The 20,172-nt window shown below is 41.2% G+C and overlaps 1 protein-coding gene across 3 annotated transcripts in view; it reads right to left on the reverse strand.

The window, feature by feature from the left end:
* cfap69 (cilia and flagella associated protein 69) overlaps window positions 1–20,172 on the reverse strand; it is a 95,461-nt gene that overhangs the window by 6,829 nt on the left and 68,460 nt on the right. For all 3 annotated transcript variants that reach the window (XM_080210727.1, XM_080210719.1, XM_080210734.1), the window contains 4 exons: window positions 18,695–18,771; window positions 10,717–10,914; window positions 7,536–7,622; window positions 3,277–3,381 (listed from right to left, as the gene is read on the reverse strand). In XM_080210727.1, the coding sequence (XP_080066853.1) occupies window positions 3,277–3,381; window positions 7,536–7,622; window positions 10,717–10,914; window positions 18,695–18,771 (467 nt within the window). The remainder of the gene's footprint in view (window positions 1–3,276; window positions 3,382–7,535; window positions 7,623–10,716; window positions 10,915–18,694; window positions 18,772–20,172) is intronic.

Raw genomic sequence — 20,172 nt, forward strand, 5'->3', positions numbered from 1 at the left:
GTACAATATCAAGGGTAGGACTCTTAGCAGTGTTGAGGAGCAGAAGGACCTTGGGGTACGGGTCCAAAGGACTCTTAAATCGGCCTCACAGGTGGAGGATGTGGCCAAGAAGGTGTATGGTGTGCTAGTCTTCATTAATCGAGAGATTGAGTTTAGGAGTTGGGAGGTAATGTTGCAACTTTATAAGACCCTTGTCAGATCCCACTTGGAGTGCTGTGTGCAGTTCTGGTCGCCTCACTACAATAAGGATGTGGAAGCTATTGAGAGGTTGCAGAGGAGATTTACAAGGATGTTGCCTGGATTGGGAGGCGTGCCTTATGAGGATAGGTTGAGGGAGCTAGGTCTCTTCTCCCTGGAGAGACAAAGGTTGAGAGGCGACCTGATAGAGGTTTATAAGATGTGAGAGGTATAGATAGGATGGATTCTAGGAGGCTATTTCCCAGGGCTGAAATGGTCGCTACAAGAGGACACAAGTTTAAGGTACTGGGGAGCAGGTACAGAGGAGATGTCAGGGGGAAGTTTTTCACTCAGAGGGTGGTGAGTGAGTGGAATCGGCTGCCGACGTCGGTGGTAGAGGCAAATTTGCTGGGGTCTTTTAAGAGACTTCTGGATGAGTACATGGGATTTAATGGGATTGAGAGTTACAGATAGGCCTGGTAGATATGGATATGATCGGCGCAACTTGTGGGCCGAAGGGCCTGTTTGTGCTGTAGTGTTCTATGTTCTATGAAAGAGTTTTGCTCCAGCAGATGAGCTGAGGCAATGACAAAGTCAGACAATGTTGTGGAGTTGGAAACTTACTGATTTTGTTTTATTGATGACATGAATATGTGGATGGAAGTTCATTTCAAAAACAAACATAATTCCAAGGTGGTGAAAAAGCTGGTTTAGTCTCAGACAATTGCTAGGATGTGGAATGGGGTTGGTAAGAAGGGAACATAATTTGTAACTGGGACCAAAAATGTCTTCAGTCTTCCCAATAGTTAAATGAAGAAATTTCTGCTCATCTAATTTTGGATTTTGGGTAACTAGTTCAAAGTTTATTTATTTATTAGTGTCACAAGTAGGTTTACATTAACACTGCAGTAAGTTACTGTGAAAATCCTCTAGTTGCCACACTCTGGCACCCCAGTGTTTGGGTACACTGAGGGAGAATTTAGCATGGCCAACGCACCGAACTAGCCTGTCTTTTGGACTGTGGAAGTAAGATGGAGAACCTCGAGGAAACCCATGCAGACACAGGGAGAACATGCAGACTCCGCACAGACAGTGACCTAAGCCGGGAATCGAACCCGGATCCCTACGGCTGTGAGGCAGCAGTGCTAGCCAATGGGCCACCGTGTTGCCCTTAAATCAAAGTGGAAATGTGGGTACACCATTCCAATCACCAGTGAAGTAATTGAGACAATGATGATGAAGAGAAGACAGCTGCATGTCATCAGTGTACATTTGAAAACTAATGCTGTTGATGCTTTTGGATGACACCGTCGAGGAGTAGATGAGAAATAGGAAGGAACCATGGTCAGATTCCCAAAGAAACACAGGATAACAGTGCACCTGCAAAAAGAGAAGCCATTGCAATTGATACTCTGGCTATGATTAGTTAGATAAGAAGATCTTGGAACAGCATTTGCACCTTGCTGTTGAAAAGTGGAGGAGGATGGTGCAGTCAATCATATCAAAGACTACAGAAGACTGAGAAGGATGAAAAAGGAGGACTTTTCACAGTCCCAGAGAATGTCATTTGTAACTTTGATGACAGCCATTTCACATTGTGACAGGGGTAGAAACCTGACTGGCAGGTTTCTGGCAGACCATGGAGTTTGGGGAAAGATAGGTACAGATTTGAGAGGCATGACGACATGTTCAAAGATTTTGGAGGGGAAAGAGAATTTGGAGATGGTGGGGGTAGTTTGCAAAGATACTGAGGGTTACAAGATGTTTTTTAAGGAGAGGAGTGATCAAAGATTTATAGGAAACAACTGAAGAGAAAAAACTGTTTACAATTTTGGCTATCATGAGGATCAAATGGAAAATTGAGCAGTCAGTTTAACAGATGTATGGAGCATGAAGGGAATCTCACTGACAAGACAAGCTGGGAGAGGATATGAAAATGGATAGTAGAGAAATGAGATAAGATATGAGTTCAAGACTTAGGCAGGGGTCCATTAAAGAAAGCTAGGCCTGGTGGACTGGCAGAAGGGAAGGACTTCGCAGGGGTAGCTGATTAGATTATCTCAATCTGAATGACAAGAGGTCCATGAATTCCTTGCATCGGTAGGTGGGAAAGGTGGAGGGGCCAGAGAGAAGAGTTTAAGATGATGTTCAGTAGAGAAAAGAAGATTGCTCCATTTCAGAATCCTGGAATAGAAAGCAATTTTAGCAAAGACTATGAGGACTCAGCATGGTTAGCACTGCTGCCTCACAGCGCCAGGGACCTGGGTTTGATTCCCAGCTGTTTGTGTGGAGTTTGTACATTCTCCCCGTGTCTTTGTTGGTTTCCACCCGCAATCCAAAGATGTGTGGGTTAGATGGATTCACCATACTAATTGCCCCTTAGTGTCAGGGGGACTAACTAGGGTAAACGCATGGGGTTATGGGGATAGAGCCTGGGTGGGATTGTGATTGGTGCAGGCTCATGGGCCAAATGGCCTCCTTCTGCATTGTAGGATTCTATGATTCCATAACTCAATAGTATGTCTTGTTGCAAGTGGCTAAACTAATTTTCTTTCACATCCTTTCAAGTATCCTTTAGACTTAAGGGAGCAGAGGTAAGCATCATACCAGGGGAATGGCCATTGTAACGTTCTTTTGGGAACGTAAGTGAAGAGTGCAATTGAAAAAAATCAGCAGGTGCAGAAATGTTGTGGCTAATGGAAGGCCAAAGCGTAAATGGTTAGGATTTTGTAAGGGCTGTTGAAAGTGAAATAGCGACTAATGGCTTTCTGGGACTGATTCGGAAGGAGGTAGAGTTAGGATATGGAAGGGGGATATGGCTGGAGAGCCATATAAGGAAGTGATCAGGCACGGCCTTACCTGTAATTAATACAATGGGACTATCAGGATGATGTGGGGTAGCAAAGACAAGAGAATGGCCATAAATATGGGCCAAGAGTTGTTATGGAGGGTGAGATTTAGGGAGGATGAGACCACAATGAATTCAGAGGAGAGAGAGCATGATGAGTTTAAAATGATGATGAACAAAATATGCTATAAAGAACAATTCATTAAACTACTTCTTGGAACTCACTGATAACCATCACTCATTTTACTTACAGTTGTGTATAAACCTGGAATCTGAGTCTGATGCACTTTGATGTTCTGATCTTTTCTCTCAAGTTTGGAAGATTCTATCATCTGTTCTTGAGTTTTCTTGGCTTCCTAAAAACAAAAGGAATCCAGTGAAATGTTAGTATTCATTTTAAAAGAAATGGAAGAATCATTCTTTAAATAATTATAATTGTTAAGAAAGAACTGGATGATGATACTGCTTACAAAGATTCTTTGAAATTAAGAAACTAAGGAAATGAGACAAAGCTCATAATGTAAAATATATACAAGATTGACTTTGTGATCACACAATCCTTATGGGAAACTGTAGCCACAGGAAATCTCTCAGACTGGGGCTATCAGTTGCCTCTATCACTTCCTTCACTTATTTTTGCCCAACAGGCAAAACTTTGTTTAAAGTTTTGTTCAAAACTCAGATTGCTCTTTAGTTTCTCTCCTATCTTATTATCTCATGACCTTCACAAGCTTAACTTGTCCATGAGATCCATCTTCTCTTCCCACCATTCTATTCCCACGAAATTGCTAACCAGCAAATTTCTCTCCTGATCCCTGTTAATGAATATTTTTAACAACTCTCTGCCTTCAGGAATGGTGTCTTGCTGGTACTGGTGTTACATAACTAATTCAGAGACCTGAAATAATGCTTTGGTAATGTGTGTTCAAATTCCATCACAGCAGTTGCTGGGTTTCAATTTTAGATAAATCTGGAATAAAAGAAGCTTGTCACTGTAATGGTGACCTTGAAATCACTGGATTCCTGTTGGCTTAGGGAAGGACACCTGCAGTACCTATCTAGCTTGGCCTATGAGCAGTTCCAGACCCACAACAACTACGGTTAACTGTTAGGCCTCTTAGCCCTCACCAGTTGCCCCATCCACCTGCTTGCTACATACCCCTTGCATCACCCATGTTCCTACCATGCCCACTTATCCAGTATCCACTATGAGCAGAACTTAAGAGCCCTGTATTAACACTAGGAAGTTAGAGGTGTTCACAAAGTAAAAAAAAAATAATCCAGTCAAACTTCAGTTGAAAAAAGATGCTCCCTTATAAACTGATAAAAGTGCCAATCAAACACATAACCATTAAAACACCTCTTGAAATAAAAACTGTTTAATCTGCTCATTAATCTATCAAAATAAAAAAAAACAGCAGACAAGAAAGTGGAATTGCAGCCACAACAGATCAACCATGATCTTAGTGAATGGTGGAGCTGGCTCAAGGTGCCAATTAGCCTATTCATGCTCATGATTCTTTTGTCCTCACTAATTGGCTAGCCATCTGCTCCTTTTTTTTCAAAGGCTCAATAAATGGAATCTCAATCAAATAAGTATGACATCTGTTTAGCTTTTTTTTCAAAGGCTCAAGTGAGGTTTAAACATCAAATCACTGTAAAGTTCAAAGCACGGTGTCTGGATGACCAATAAAAATCAGATACTCAATACTGTTGAATTTGATGAGCACTTTATCCATTAGAGAAAGCACTCAAATGTATGTGAACACTTACACAGTGCTGGTCAATTTAATGGTCAATTTAAAGCCCTGTAATGAATTCTGCATTGAACTGATATTTAATTTATCATGCATTATCATGTAATCATGCATTACATTCTAACATTTAACGTTCGCAAGAACTTTCAAACTTAGCTGTCAAAAAATTACTGGATTCCTGACAAGATTACTGAAGGTTCACAAACAGATTAAACTTAGTTGTTTCACAAAGGCTTCACAAACCTACATAGCTTGGTGTAGGTTGCAGACTCTGGGAAATTCACAATTCAGGAGCGGTTACAATGCTGAATCTGATGTCACTATGAGTGAGTAATTCCATCATGATTTCCACATCAATCAAAATGGTAGCCAGTAGAAATTGGGTAGGAAATTTGAATTTAAGGTCTCCTCTACTTTCATTTTGGCCACCCAGCTCTTGTATAGATCCATGATGTGGAGATACTGGCATTGGACTGGGGTGTTCACAGTAATCCCATGACACTCTACTTCTCCAGCTTCCACCCTCAACATGTTAAAGAAGCCATCCCCTATGGATAAGCCCTCCATATACACAGGATCTGCTCAGATCAGGAGGAACACAACAGACACCCGCAGATGCTGAAAGACATCCTTGTAAGAACAAGATATGGCGCATGACTCATTGATCGATAGCTCTGATGCACCACAGCAAAAAAATGCACCAACTTGCTCAAAAGACAAACATGGGACACGGCCGGCAGAGCACCCTTCATCGTCCAGCACTTCCTCGGAATGGAGAAGCTATGACATCTTCTTCAGAGCCTTCAACATATCATCGATGAAGATGAACATCTCGTCAAGGCCATCCCCACACCCCCACTACTTGCCTTTAAACGACCGCACAATCTCAAACAGATCACTGTTTGCAGCAAACTACTCAGCCTTCAGGAGAACAGTGACCACAACACCACACAACCCTGCTACAGCAACCTCTGTAAGACATGCTGGATCTTTGACATAGATGCCACCATCACATGTGAGAACACTATCCACCAGGTATAAGGTACATACTCATGCAACTCAGCCAATGTTGTCTACCTGACATGCTGCAGAACAAGATGTCCCGAGACATGGTATATTGGTGAGATCATGCAGATGCTACGACAAAGGATGAACGGACATTGCTCAACAATTATCAGGCAGGAATGTTCCCTTCCTGTTGGGGAGTACTTCAGCAGTAGAAGGCATTCAGCCTCTGATCTTTGGATGAGCATTCTCTAAGGCGGTCTTCAAGACACACAATGCAGAAACGCCACGAAGAAACTGTTAGCTAAGTTCTGCGCACATGGCTAAACCAGGATCTTGGGTTCATGTCACACTACATGTAACCCCCACCATTTGGCCTAGGCTTGAAAATCCTACTAATTGTCCTGGCTTGAGACAATTCACACCTCTTTAACCTGTCATTATCTGTCTCTCTACTCATATACCTGTAAAGACTTGATTATCTGTAAAGACTCACATTCCAACCATTATCTTGCAATTTAGTCTGTGAATATATATGCCCTGTTCGTGAACCCAACTCTTCACTCACCTGATTATGGAGCAGCGTGCTACCAAATAAACCTGTTGGACTTTAACCTGGTGTTGTAGAAATCCAGACAGACATAAAGTGCCAAATAGCCTCTTCAGTGCTGTAACCATTCAATGATTCTATAACTATCCCTCTTCTTTCTTCTCAGCCTGTCTGTCATGATTGATTCCATCATCCTCCTGCAATATCTTTTCACTACCTGTTCACAGCTGGGTAGAATGCACTCACCTGGTTCTATTCTTATTAGATAACCAGAGACAGAGAGAGAAACACCTAAAATGGTTTCTCTACCTATACTTGCACTCTGCTGTTCACCGTTAAATTTCCGCATACTCCCCTTGGTGACATCATCCGAAAACCCCAGTGGCAATTTTCACATGTACCTTGATGCCTCTCACCACCACCTCTCTTGACCTCTCCAATGCCTCTAAATTATCAGACTACTTATCTGAAATTTTTGGTCCCTGCCACAAACTTGCTAGCCATCAATTCTACCCCTCTCCCTGGCAAGTGACTGAGGCTGAACCAGACTGCAGTCTGACTTGATCTTGAAATGAGCGTTGATGATATATCTGGGCCATCATTAAAGTAACTATTTACACCTCTGTAGCACTGCCCGAGTCTTCTCTTGTCTTAGGTCATCTGCTACTGAAACCGTCATCCAAGTTTTTTGGGCTATTATTTTGCAATACCGTCGCTAACTCACAATTATTCTAAAAATATTTGGCCTAGATTTACCAGCCTTTCCTACTAGTGCAAACTTCCAGTCCTGCTGAAGGCAAGCCCTCGCCCCTGTAGCAGGTTCCTGGCAGCACAACCAGTGAGCAATATAAATGGCCATTGATTTTGCCAGAACTGTAAGATTCTTTTGGTGGCCAATAGTGGAGAGGCTGGAAATATCCCAGCCAGTGTTCTGTTAAAAAAATGAGGCAAATCATTGACGATACCATCCCAAGATGATATTTCAAAATTTTGAAAATAAAAGCATAAATTTAAATTAAGCAAGGTAAAAATGAATGCTTTAGATTCCTGGGAAGAAATGAGTTAAAGCAGAGAAACATACATTGAATGTCTAATTTCAACACAGCTCAATACACAAGATAATGAACAATTCAAATGGGAAATTTTAAAGAATGAAATTCATTATCATGATATTTTTGTTAAATAAAACAATCCTTGCCTTTAAGATTTCATGGTTTGATGTTCTAGCCACATATTTCTCCCATGACTCCTTGAATAATTCACTTTGCTTATGGTTGTATTGTATCTTTGAAAAACAGAAAGTTAATTAGCACCATAAAATATTTAATTTTGAACTGAAAAAGTTAAAAATGCTACATTTTTCACATACTCTTACCAACATTCACAAGAGTCATGTTTAGTTTAGTTTTGTACACAGCGTTTGTGATAAGAGTTCTCTCTGTTAGGTGTGAGTGATCAATAGATTTATTATTGAAGTGCAAGGAGATTCAGATTCTGAGCAGTGATGCTCTGGAGACTAGGGTTAATTTTACTATTGACCATTGTGATGATGGTAGTGCATGTATATATATATACACACACACACACACACACACACACACACATCTTTTCTTTATGTTTAAGGGTAATGTTTAAAAATTCAGTTTTATTCTACAGGTAGTTAGTATGTCTGGAGGGAATGTAGATCAGATGTTGGGAGAACAGGATAATAATTACTCATTTCAGCCTTGGAAGTGTTTATTTTAAGTTCAGTTAATAGACTTTTGTTTACTTAAGTTTCCCTGCCTAGAGTGGTTGACAGGATCATGTGGCAATGTGATTTTTGTGCAGAGCTAAATCTGTGGCAAAGAGAAGATTTTGCAGTTTAGAGTTGCAGTTCTAGCTGGGAGTTATTTGAAGAGAGACTTCTGTAAGCTGCTCTGAAACTCATTTTCTCTCTGAAAGCTTCAAGACTGTCTACATTCATTATAGCAAATATATTCATGGTTGCTAACTGTATTTAAAGTGGCATTTAAATCTGTAAGATGAATGCTGCTTATTTGGAATGAGAACAATCATAAGTTAGAAAGTAACAAAAACTGGAAAATCTTAGTAAATCTTACTGCAGCTGTGGACAGAGAACTGAGTCTGTATGACTCTTCATCAGAGCTTTATCAGGGTTCTGGTGAAGAGTCATCCAGACTGAAAATATTAGTGTTGCTCCTTCTCTACAGGTGCTGTCAGACCTGCTGACATTTTCCAGCACTTTCTGTTTTGGTTTCAGATTCCAGCATCGCTAGTAATTTGCTTTTAGCTAGGAAGTAAAGTTGTTTCTTTCACATTAAAATATTGTTCAACCATTAATAGTTAAGCTGCTTTAGTTATTAAATAAAGTTTTCTTACCATAAAAGATCCCTAATCTGTCAGTGGAATTACTCCTAGAGTGAAGCATCCTATCCTCGCATTTATTGCAAAAATAGAAAAATTGTTGGGGTCTAGTCTGGCATCTTAATGTAACTTGGAGTTCTGGTCTAGTACCCTAACACTGTTTGGAAGAAAGTGTATCTGTTGACTATAAGGGTTATGTGAAAGGAATTTCAACAGAACTCTTTATTGAATTCCAAAATTGTCCAAAGATCAAGCACAAAGAAGGCTCCAGGATTTCTAAGAGAAAAGTCACCACTTTGGCAACATTTTCTTTCAAAAACATTGAAGGGGGCATAGTGGAAGGAGCTGTATTTCAGATGTAGGCTTTGTGTAATTGATCAGAGAATGACACTGATACTGAAGACAAGTTTCTAAGTGTTTGTAATTGGACCTCTAATAGACTCATTAGCAACAAAATGCAAGAATGGATGAACATGTAAAGCAACAAACAACTCACCAAAACCCTGTACAGTTGCAGCAAGACCTAACTTTATACTCCAGAAAACATATCCAGTAATTAGGAAGGCAAATTTATTCCAAGGGGGGTGGAGTATACAAGGGAAACCTTGCTGCAAATGTACAGGGTGTCGGTCTCCTTATCTAAAGATGAATACACTTGCACTGGGATCAGTTCACAGAAGGTTCAATAGTTGAATTCTGGGATTAGGTTGAGCATGTTGGACTTTATTCATTGGGGTTTAGAAGAATGAGAGGTAATCTCATTTAAACATTATTCTGAAGGGGCTTGACAGGGTAAATGTTGAGAGGATGCTTCCCTTCATGGGGGAATCTGGAATTAGGATGCAGAGTTTCAGATTAACGTGTCGGCCATTAAAGATGGGGAAGAGGAGGACATTCTTCTCGCACAGGAAAATGAATCTTTGGTATTCTCTATCCCAGAGGACTGTTGGAGGCTGAGCCCAGGCTAAGCTAGACAGACTCTTGAAGTAGGGGAAGTCAAAGGTTATGGGGAAAGTGAGGCAATATCCAAGAGATTGGATAGGTTAGGACTGTGTTCCTTAGAACAGAGGAGGCTAAGGTGTGACCAAATTGAGGTTTACAAAATTATGAGGGGCTTAGATAGAATAGACAGGAAATATTTGTTTCCCCTAGCTGAAGAATCAATTACCACAGGGCACAGATTTAAGGGGATTGATAGAAGGATTACAGGGGATATGAAGAAAAGCTTTTTCACCCTGTGGGATGGGGGATAAGGGACAGCATCTGGAATTCACTGTCTACGCTGATGGTTGAGGCTGAAACACTCAACGCATTTTAAAAGGTACCTGGATCTGCATCTAAAGTGCTGTAACCTGCAAGGCTACAGACTAATTGCTGGAAAATACAATTAAAATAAGAGGCTAATGTTCTTTGCTCTTTTCTGGCCGGTGCAGAGACGATGGACTGAATGCTTTTTTTCTCTGCTATGGTTCTGTTAGATCAGTCATGATCATATTTAATGGTGGAGAAGGCTTGAGGAGCACATGCTCTTACTTTCATGTTTTTACTACGACAATTCAACAAGAAGGTATACCACAATCTTCTGAAAGGCAACCAAAAATGGGTAATAAATATTAGCCTTAGCACTCAGCTAGGATGAGCTTTTAACACCCACTTTTTATGAACAAGCTAAGCACATGGATATATATCACAACATCATACAACAGTGTACTGACATCACACTCCACGTGGGTAATTAAGCAATTTTGATGTGGGAGCAATTTAAAGCTTGCATTTGACACAAATAGAATTGGTGAAATGGCACAGATTGCCAATTCTCAACCATCACACATACAATTGTACCGGTAGAAACTATCCTCCACAAATAGAAAATAATCATTTTCAAATCAAATTGTAGATGAACTTTTTTGCAAACATTTACAAAATAAGGAAATTTGTCCAATAAATATTTTATAACTCATAATAAACAGTTACAGTTACTTAAACAGCAAATCTATTAATACTCTACTTACCTCTGCATACATTTTTTCTTCCTCAAATAGATCCTGTTTCTGTTGGTTTTCAAGTATATCAGTTTGATGGTGAGCTACCTCTCTGCCAAGATTCTCATAATGTTTTATAATGGAATGCATGCTCTCAAAGTCAAAATGGATGGGATAGACCTTTTCCTGCTTAAGTTCCTTATCAATTTCATTCCAAATGCTTCCCACCTGGTGTTAGAATTATTATTAAGTTAAATTTTACATACATTTGTGTAGTTCTTTAAAAACAATGATTCAGTATGCATTTTGCAAATCACAAAGGCAAATTCCCTTCTTAGTACCTTCTGGTTAATCAAGCTTAATCAAAAGTGAGAGGAGCAACAGAACATAGCGCAAGGCCCATAAGTGGACATATGGGTGAACAAGAGGAGGGGAAAGTCGGGAGCAGAAGTAAAAAGAAAGACGTGCATTTCTTTACACGACCACAAGACATTTCAAAGAACTTTACAGACAATGGACTAGTTCTGAAATGCAGTGACTGTTGTAAAGTAGAAAATATTGCAGCCAACAAACTTTTACATACATTAATGTGAGAATGACCAGATAATCTGTTTTAGTGATGTTGATTGAGGGTTAGATATTGGCCAGCAGAGTGGGATAACTCTCCTGCTCTTCTTCAAATTTATGCCTGGAATCCTTTACATTAATCTCAGCAGGCAGTTCAACATCTCAACTAAAAGGCAGTGCACAAGTCTGCTTCCTGATCAACATCTTGTGGTGCCTAGATGTAGCAACATTGACAAGTTTCCTAGAATACCTTCTGCAGGAGCTATCCTAACTTTATATTCCAACATGCTGGATGAAATATACGTCATGACAAATAGCCTTGAGACAAAACATCTGAGGCCTTGTTTATCATGGCCAGGGACTTCAATCAAAAGAGTACTACCAAGTTACCATCACACCTGTTTCACCAGAGGCCCAAACATCCTAGACCACTGCTACACAAATATCAAACATGCTCACTGCTCTATCACCTGCCCAACCTTTGACAAATTGGACCATAAGTCTCTGCTCCTGCTCTTGGCTGACAAGCAAAAACTGAAGTGGGAGAATCCATCAAAAAAAGTCGTGCAATGTTGGTCTGAGCTGGGCCTCGGCTCCTCCCTCTGCGACTGGATCCTGAACTTCCTAATCCACAGACCACAATCAGCAAGGATAGGAAACAACACCTCCTCCATGATCATCCTCAACACTGGTGCCCCACAAGGCTGAGTTCTCAGCCCCCTACTATATTCCTTATATACTTATGATTGTGCGGCCAAATTCCCCTCCAACTCGATTTTTAAGTTTGCTGATGACATCACTGTAGTGGGTCAGATCTCAAACAATGTCGAGACAGAGTACGAAAAGAGATAGAGAATCTGGTGAACTGGTGTGATGACAATAACCTCTCCCTCAACGCCAAAAAAATGAAAGAGACTGTTATCGACTTCAGGAAGCATAATGGAGAACCTGCCTCTGCCCACATCAATGGAGACAAAGTAGAAATAGGTCTCCAGATCATGAACAACCTGTATAAAAGCAAATTACTGTGAATGCTGGAATCTGAAACCAAAAGAGAAAACACAGGAAATTCTCTGCAGGTTTGGCAGCATCTGCAAGGAGAGAAACGAGCTGACGTTTTGAATTCAGATGACCCTTTGTCAAAACTAAAAGGCATAGAAAGTGGGAGATATTTATGTTGTAGGGGAGAGAATGAAAAGCCATAGAAACCAGGGGAAAGGCTGCTAATAGTTGTCTGCAGAGAGAATAAAAGGTATGAATGGGCAGCTGGCAGAGAAGCTGTAAACTGTGACAGATGAAGATGTTGGGGGAAGGGAGAAATGAGACAGAGGTAGAATGTAGAAAAGGGAAAGCAGGGGAGAAAAGTAAGGGAAGGAGGATGAAATAAGGGGAAAGAGTGGGGAGGGAAGAAAAATGAAAGATGATAAAGAAATAAAAGGTAGAAAACAGTAAAAAATTAAATGAAATAGAATTATAACAAAGGGAGCCGAGGAGGGGTAAAGCAAATCATCTGAAGTTGGAGAACAGGAAACTTGAGGAACTCAGCATCACCACCATCAGCAGCTAAGCCTCCCCTCGTACCATAGTAGAAAACACTCCATGACCAGGAAATCCATTGTCAACTTGTCGGACTACACACTTCAACCAGATGAAATCAAAGTTCTCAGCCGAGGGCTCAATTTCTGCCTCACAACCAAAATTCACCCTATTAGTCTCACATTGGACACTCACCGCCCTCTGTGTAAAAAAATTGCCTCCTGGACACTTTCATCAGGCAAATGAGGCTCCAGGAGTTCTTCCACAAACCCCAAGAGGCCAACAGTGAATGCAATGAGACAGCCAATGAACCAGAACAACTGACAGTGAGATCCGCGGTACAGCAACAGAAGAGGAATGAGTCAAATTAGACTCCTCCGGAAGGCCACTGCCCTTGACTCGACATGTATGCCCAAGCCGTCAGGAGGTGTGCCGATGCCAGATTCATCAACCGCACTGACAAGACAGCCTCATATGTCACCCAAGCACAATGTAACAGCACCCGGCTATCAGGATCAACTGCAACATTGTCATCAAACCAACAAACAAATGAAGGGCCATCGTCATGCTGAACAGAGTGGATTACTGCAGAGGAGTGTATTGACAACTGAACAATGAGGAACACTACAGACAGTTACCCTCAGTTCCGACCAAAGAACACATCCATCAACTCAACAGACTGATCAAGACCTTTGATCCGGACCTTCAGCGCACCCTTCATGTTCTCATCCCATAAACTCAGTAGCTAGATCAGATCAGCTTGATAGTCAATATTTTTTCCCAAAGGTAGGGGAGTCTAAAACTAGAGGGCATAGGTTTAAGGTGAGAGGGGAGAGATACAAAAGTGTCCAGGGGGCAATTTTTTTTACACAGAGGGTGGTGAGTGTCTGGAACAAGCTACCAGAGGTAGTAGTAGAGGCAGTACAATTTTGTTGTTTAAAAAGCATTTAGACAGTTACACAAGTAAAATGAGTATAGAGGAATATGAGCCAAATGCAGGCAACTGGGATTAGCTTAGGGTTTTTAAAAAAAGGGTGGCATGGACAAGTTGGGCCAAAAGGCCTACTTCCATGCTGTAAATCTCTTTGACTATGACTCTACTCCCCATTGTTGACATTTTCTTCCTTTGGACTCACGGCGAACAATCACTGAAACAACTACATGATGACATCAACAAGTTCCATCCCACCATCAGACTCACCATGGACTATTCTCCAGAATCAGTTACATTCTGGTACACATGCATCTCCATCAAGGACGGTTACCTCAGCATTTTACTGTACCGCAAGCCCATGGATAAGCTCATGATACTCTATTTCTCCAGCTTCCACCCTGAACTCATTAAAGAAGCCATCCCTTACGGACAAGCCCTTCATATACACAGGATCTGCTCAGATGAGGAGGATCACAACAGACACCTGTAGACACTGAAAGATGCCCTTATAAGAATAGGTAATGGTGCTCGACTCATCAGTCAACAGTTCCGACATGCCACAGCGAAAAACCACACTGACCTCCTCAGAAGACAAACATAGGACACAGCAGACAGAGTACCCTTTGTCGTCCAGTATTTAGTGGAGCAGAGAAGCTACAACATCTTCTCCGAAGCCTTCAACATGTCATCGAGAAGACAAACATCTTGCCAAGGTCATCCCCACACCCACATTACTTGCCTTCAAACAATCATGCAGCCTCAAACAGGCCATTGTATGCAGCAAACTACCCAGCCTTCAGTAGAACTGTGACCAGACACCACACAACCCTGCCACAGCAACCTCTGCAAGATGTGCTGGATCATCTAGGCAGATGCCATCATCTCACACGAGAACACCATCCACCAGGTACATGGTACATATTCTTGCAACTCGGCCAACATTGACTACCTGATACGCTGCAGGAAAGGATGTCCCAAGACATGGTACATGGCCGAGACCATGCAAACATTACGACAATGGATGAATGGATACTGTCTGACAATCACAGACAGGAGTGCTCCCTTCCTGTCGGGGAATACTTCAGCAGTCAAGGGCATTCAGCCTCTGATCTTTGGGTAAGTTTTCTCCAAAGTGACCTTCAAGACACATGACAACGCAGAATTGCCGAACAGAAACTGATAGCCAACTTCCACACACATGAGGACAGCCTCAACCAGGGTCTTGGGTTCAAGTCACACTATCTGTAACCCCACAACTTGCCTGGGTTTGCAAAATTTCACTAACTGTCCTGGCTTGAGATAATTCGCACCTCTTTAACCTGTGCTTAACATCTCTCCACTCGAATTGTCTGCACCTTAAAGACTTGATTACCTGTTAAGACTTGCATTCCAACCATCATCTTGTAACTGAATTTGTATCTATATGTGCCCTGCTTGTGAACCAAATCCTGCATTCACCTGATGAAGGGGCTAAGCTCCGAAAGCTCATGCTACCAAATAAACTTGTTGGACTTTAACCTGGTGTTGAGATTTCTTAAAGTAAAACAAAAGAGGGTCACATGACTTTTACTGGAGTCTGCCTGACTACAAACCTAGGCAGTTCGATTGTTAGAGATCAAAAGTGGCCCAGATGGTTTTACTGGGAAGAAAACGCAATGTGTTTACACTTGGAAACAATGGTAGCTGCCTTTTGGCAACAGTGAATACATTGTGAGTCATCAAAGTCTCAGAAAAGTGAAGCTTTTTTTTTGAAAGGTGTATTTATTAGTCACAAGCAAAGCTTACATTAATACTGCAAATTCTCCTCATCACCACATGAAGCGCCTGTTCGAGTCAATGCACATCCAGCACATCAGTTCGAGTCAATGCACATCCAGTCAACCAGCACATCTTTCAGAATATGAGAGGAAACCACAGCACAAGGAGGAAACCAATGCAGACATAGGGAGAACAAGCAAACTCCACACAGACAATGACTCAAGCCAGGAATCAAACCCAAATCCCTGGCATTGTGAGGCAGTAGTGCTAACCACTGTGCCACATTAAGAATATTTGGTTGTGAACAGTTATGCTTTAAACTGTCGATTTAGTTTAAAAATGGAAGGGTATCAAGGATAGCCAATCAGCACCTTTACCTGGATACAGGACCCATTTGATTCATACTGCCATGAGAATGGGTTTTAAGAGGGGAAAGATTTCTTAGCTATCCCTGGAAACCCATAGGCACAGTTTGTCAGGATCTGCAAGAGAGAGAACAGCTTGAAGCCAAAAGGCCAAAAGTCCCAATAGTTCAATGAGCTGGAATGCAGCTGTAAATTCATGATTGGATGGGAAAGGACAGATACATAGGGAGTTTTAATGAGGGTGAAAGTTTGCCTAGCTTTAGCCAGAGGGAAAGTCTTCAGGAAAACTTGTGCTGTGAAAGGCTGTTCTGGAGTTAAAAGATTACAGAAGTTTGCTCACAGAATTCGGACAGCAAATATAAATACCAGATTCCTAGAATTCAGTTGTGAGTAAGAATGTTTGACCCTTCCAAAAGACTGAGATCGCACTAGTCATAGTGATATCATGTGCAACTGAAACTGCAGCTTATGAACCAGCCTCTTCTCACTGCTTTTTATTCTGTTTTCTTCCATTGCCCTTTCACTGTTGAGTTCCAATTCAATTCATCCCAACAAGTAATTACACTTTGATCAATGGACCTTCTCCTGCACTGCACAGTTACCTTCAGTTTGTTCAACAGATTCACTCTTGGCCTTCTCCTAACCAGGGAGCTGGTGCCACAGTGGAATTGTCACTGAACTAGTAACCCAGAGACCCAGATGTTGAAATTTAATGAAAATCCATAATTAAAAGTGCAGATGACCATGAAACAATTGTTGATTATCTTAAAAATCCATCTAGTTCAGTAGCAGAAGGTGCAGATTCAATGGCCCAAATGGCCTCTTTCTGCACCGTTGAGATTCTGAGAAAAAAATCTGCCATCCTTACCTGGGCTTTCCTACATGTGACTCCAAACCACATCAGTGTGGTTGACTGGTAAATGCCCTCTGAAATGGCCTAGCAAACCAGTCAGTCCAAGGGCAATTAGAAATAGGCAATAAATGCTCACCCAGCCAACAATGCCACACACCAAGTAAGAATTTTTTAAAAAATCATCATACTATACTAGCTTGCAACAACACCACATATAAACTGGAGGCAGATAATCTGATATACACCAATAAATTTAAAATGAACTGAACTGGTCAAATTTTGCTCTAATCAATTAACAAACAGTACAAACCATTTATTAGACTGAAAATGCCCACAGAATTTCTTTGAAATAGTTCAACCTTCACTACAGAATATCTGGGGTATGCAAACAGGGTAAAAATTTGTTTATCTCTTTAACCAATCAGACTAAAGAATATTTCATGAGCAGTGCGGAGTCCAAATCATAAAGTTAGTTAAAATAATGAATTCAATGCCAACACAAAAACAGAAAATGCTAGAAAATCTCAGCAGGTCTGACAGCATCTGCAGGAGAGAATAAAGCCAATGTTTTGAATCTAGGTGACCTTTCATTAGACCCTTCATCATCTAGACTTGAAATATTGGCTCTATTCTCTTCCCACAGATGCTGTCGGACCTGTTGAGATTTTCCAGCATTTTCTGTTTTGTTTCAGATTCCAGCATCCACAGTATTTTGCTTTTATCTTAGAATTCAATGTCAAATCTGGTACAGAATGTGAAATAAATAGAGGAAAAGATTTGATTAAGAAAGATAGATGATACGGAAAGAAAATATCTACAACAATATTTAAATTTGAATTAATGAGATACTACACATGTAAAAGTCAATTTTCAGTGCCAGACAGTATGCGTGAGAGTAATGTTGACTTACCACACCACTGAAAGGGTGCTTACACAGGAATGAACATGCTCTAATTTCTTTTCTGGTGAGTTTAGTACATGAGGGAAGGAGAGGAACTTCATGCTTTTCAATACATTTGTAAAGGCAACTACATGGTGAGAGTTTTGGGAAATTTATGGAGGAACATAGCAAAGTTTAAATTTCTGTGCTTAATTTCACACACTGTTGTCCCACTTTCACATAAATAATGATGAGTGCTGTTAGTCTCACTATTTTTGTTTTAGGGAAAATCCAAATAAAAAAAGTTTGCTACTATCAATGATTCCAAATGACAATTTTACACCATCAGACTGGAGTTTCTCACTGTGTCTACTGGAATTTTAATGATGCCCTCCCCATGATTTTCTGGTCATTGAAATGAATGTGGTCAGCAGCTGAATCACCAACCTAATTATAAAATATAACATTGGAAAAAGCAAATAGATAAATACATAAACTCTTTAGGATCCCAGTATATTAATAAGATTGTTCTTGTCTAGTAAGATGTCTAGTAAGAAAAGAACCTTTGAACAGGTATTCCCTGTTAAATTGCATCCTAATAGTACACTTTTGTTTTAGTTTGGTTGGTAAATTATGGATGATCTCCAATAGCAATGCCTTCATTTTTATTTTAGTGTGGTTGACGAGCATGCTTAACGCAAACTGCTGCTTGGCTGCTTCCTTTTTGCACCACCCCACAACCTGACCATCCTGCTCCCTGAACTTCCTCTCCCAGACACTTCTGCTCCCTAAACCTTGACCCCCCAACCCCGCTGCTTTCTGACTTTCCCATTCCCTGACCAAGCTGTTGAGTGGAAAAGTCATGGAATGGCAGAGTTGGTGAGAGGCAGGATTGGGGAGAGGGAGGGTCAGTGAACAAGAGGATCAGCGAATGGGAGAGTCTTAAAGCAGGGGGGTGTGGCAGAGCTGGGGGGGTAAGGAATTGGGGTCAGGGTTTAGGAGGTTCAATGAGTGCTAAATGAGACATAATTGAACTTATATCCATAATGATACTTTTAAAATATCTGCTACATATCATATATGGCAAATTTTCTGTTAATTTGAAATCACCTTACCTTGAAGTCCAGGTATCTGTGTACAATAGCAAGTGTGGCATAATCACGTGCAGCCAAACCAGGTAAGTCTTCAAAACCTTAGAAAATATATGCTTACAGAATAATTTTAACATACTTTTTTTAATATGATCATACTTTATGTCCACTCCAACAAAAAATGCAGTGAGACATTTTTCTGTCTGAAAAGTGCTATCACAATTCAAGTTGTGGTTATTGCTAACACCAGACCTGGAATCAGCCAGTTAATACGGAATCTGGATACATGTTATTAGTTCTATAATATAGAACAGATTCACAACAGATTTCAGATCTTAGTTTGGATCACAATAGCATGTACTGATCACTGTACATGAGAGAGCATATTAATGAACATTAGAACAAAGAACAATACAGCACGGGAAACAGGTCCTTCGGCCCAACAAGCCCGCGCCACCATTTTAACATTATGAGTGCCCTCCTCTACCCATGACCTTTGTCTACACCTACTGGGGAAGATTGAGGGAAGAATAATTTAGGGACAATTTGTTATACCAATCAGCCTAAGAGCCCGTTTTTTGGGATGTGGGAGGAAACCAGAGCACCCGGAGAAACCCAAGCAATCATGGGGAGAATGTGCAAACTCTCACAGACACCAGCCCAAATCCATGTATCTGCACAGCAAACAGTGATAGTCACTGAGCTGTCATGTTGCCCGTCAGATGGTCCAGTTTAAGCGTACACTAACGATGTGAAGCACTAGGCAACTCTCGAAGCAACATCCAAGAGCAGCCATCGCACGACCCACCGCGTGTACGCCCCTTGTTGGTCAACAAGGCGGACCAAATCACCTGTGAAGTAAAAGAAAAGACATCAATAAACGTGCAAAACTTAGACAGACATTTATGGAATCCCCAGAAGCGCAGAGATAAAGCAAGTGAGCCATGAAATATTTTGGAAGGCCATAGGAATCAATTGATTCCCAGGGATGTCCCAAAGCTCTTGATCTTTATTTAGAAAAGTCTCCTGTATCCCTCCATCTCTAGTCTGCTCATGTGCCTGTCTAAGTAAGCCTTAAACAACCCCAGCGTGCCTGCCTCCACCACCCTACTTGGCAGTGCATTCCAGGCCCCCACAACCCTCTGTGTGAAAAACCTCCCTCTAACATCCGAGTTATACCTCGCCCCCCTCACCCTAAGCCCGTGGCCCTTTGTAATTATTGTATCCCAACCCAGGAAAAAGCTTACCACTGTTCACTTTATCTATACCCTTCATAATCTTATACACCTCTATCAGATCTCCCCTCATCCTCTGCCTTTCTAAGGAGGGCAGTCCCAGTTTGCCCAATCTTTCCTCGTAGCTCAGGCCTTCCATGCCTGGCAACGTCCTGGTAAACCTCCTCTGCGCTCTCTCCAGGGTCTCCACATCCTTCCGGTAGTAAGGCGACCAGAACTGGACGCAGTACTCCAAATGCGGGCGAACCAACGTTTTATACAACTGCA

The sequence above is a fragment of the Carcharhinus amblyrhynchos genome, chromosome 2, assembly GCF_965287045.1.
Source record: "Carcharhinus amblyrhynchos chromosome 2, sCarAmb.v2.hapA, whole genome shotgun sequence".
Taxonomy (NCBI): Eukaryota; Metazoa; Chordata; class Chondrichthyes; order Carcharhiniformes; family Carcharhinidae; genus Carcharhinus; species Carcharhinus amblyrhynchos.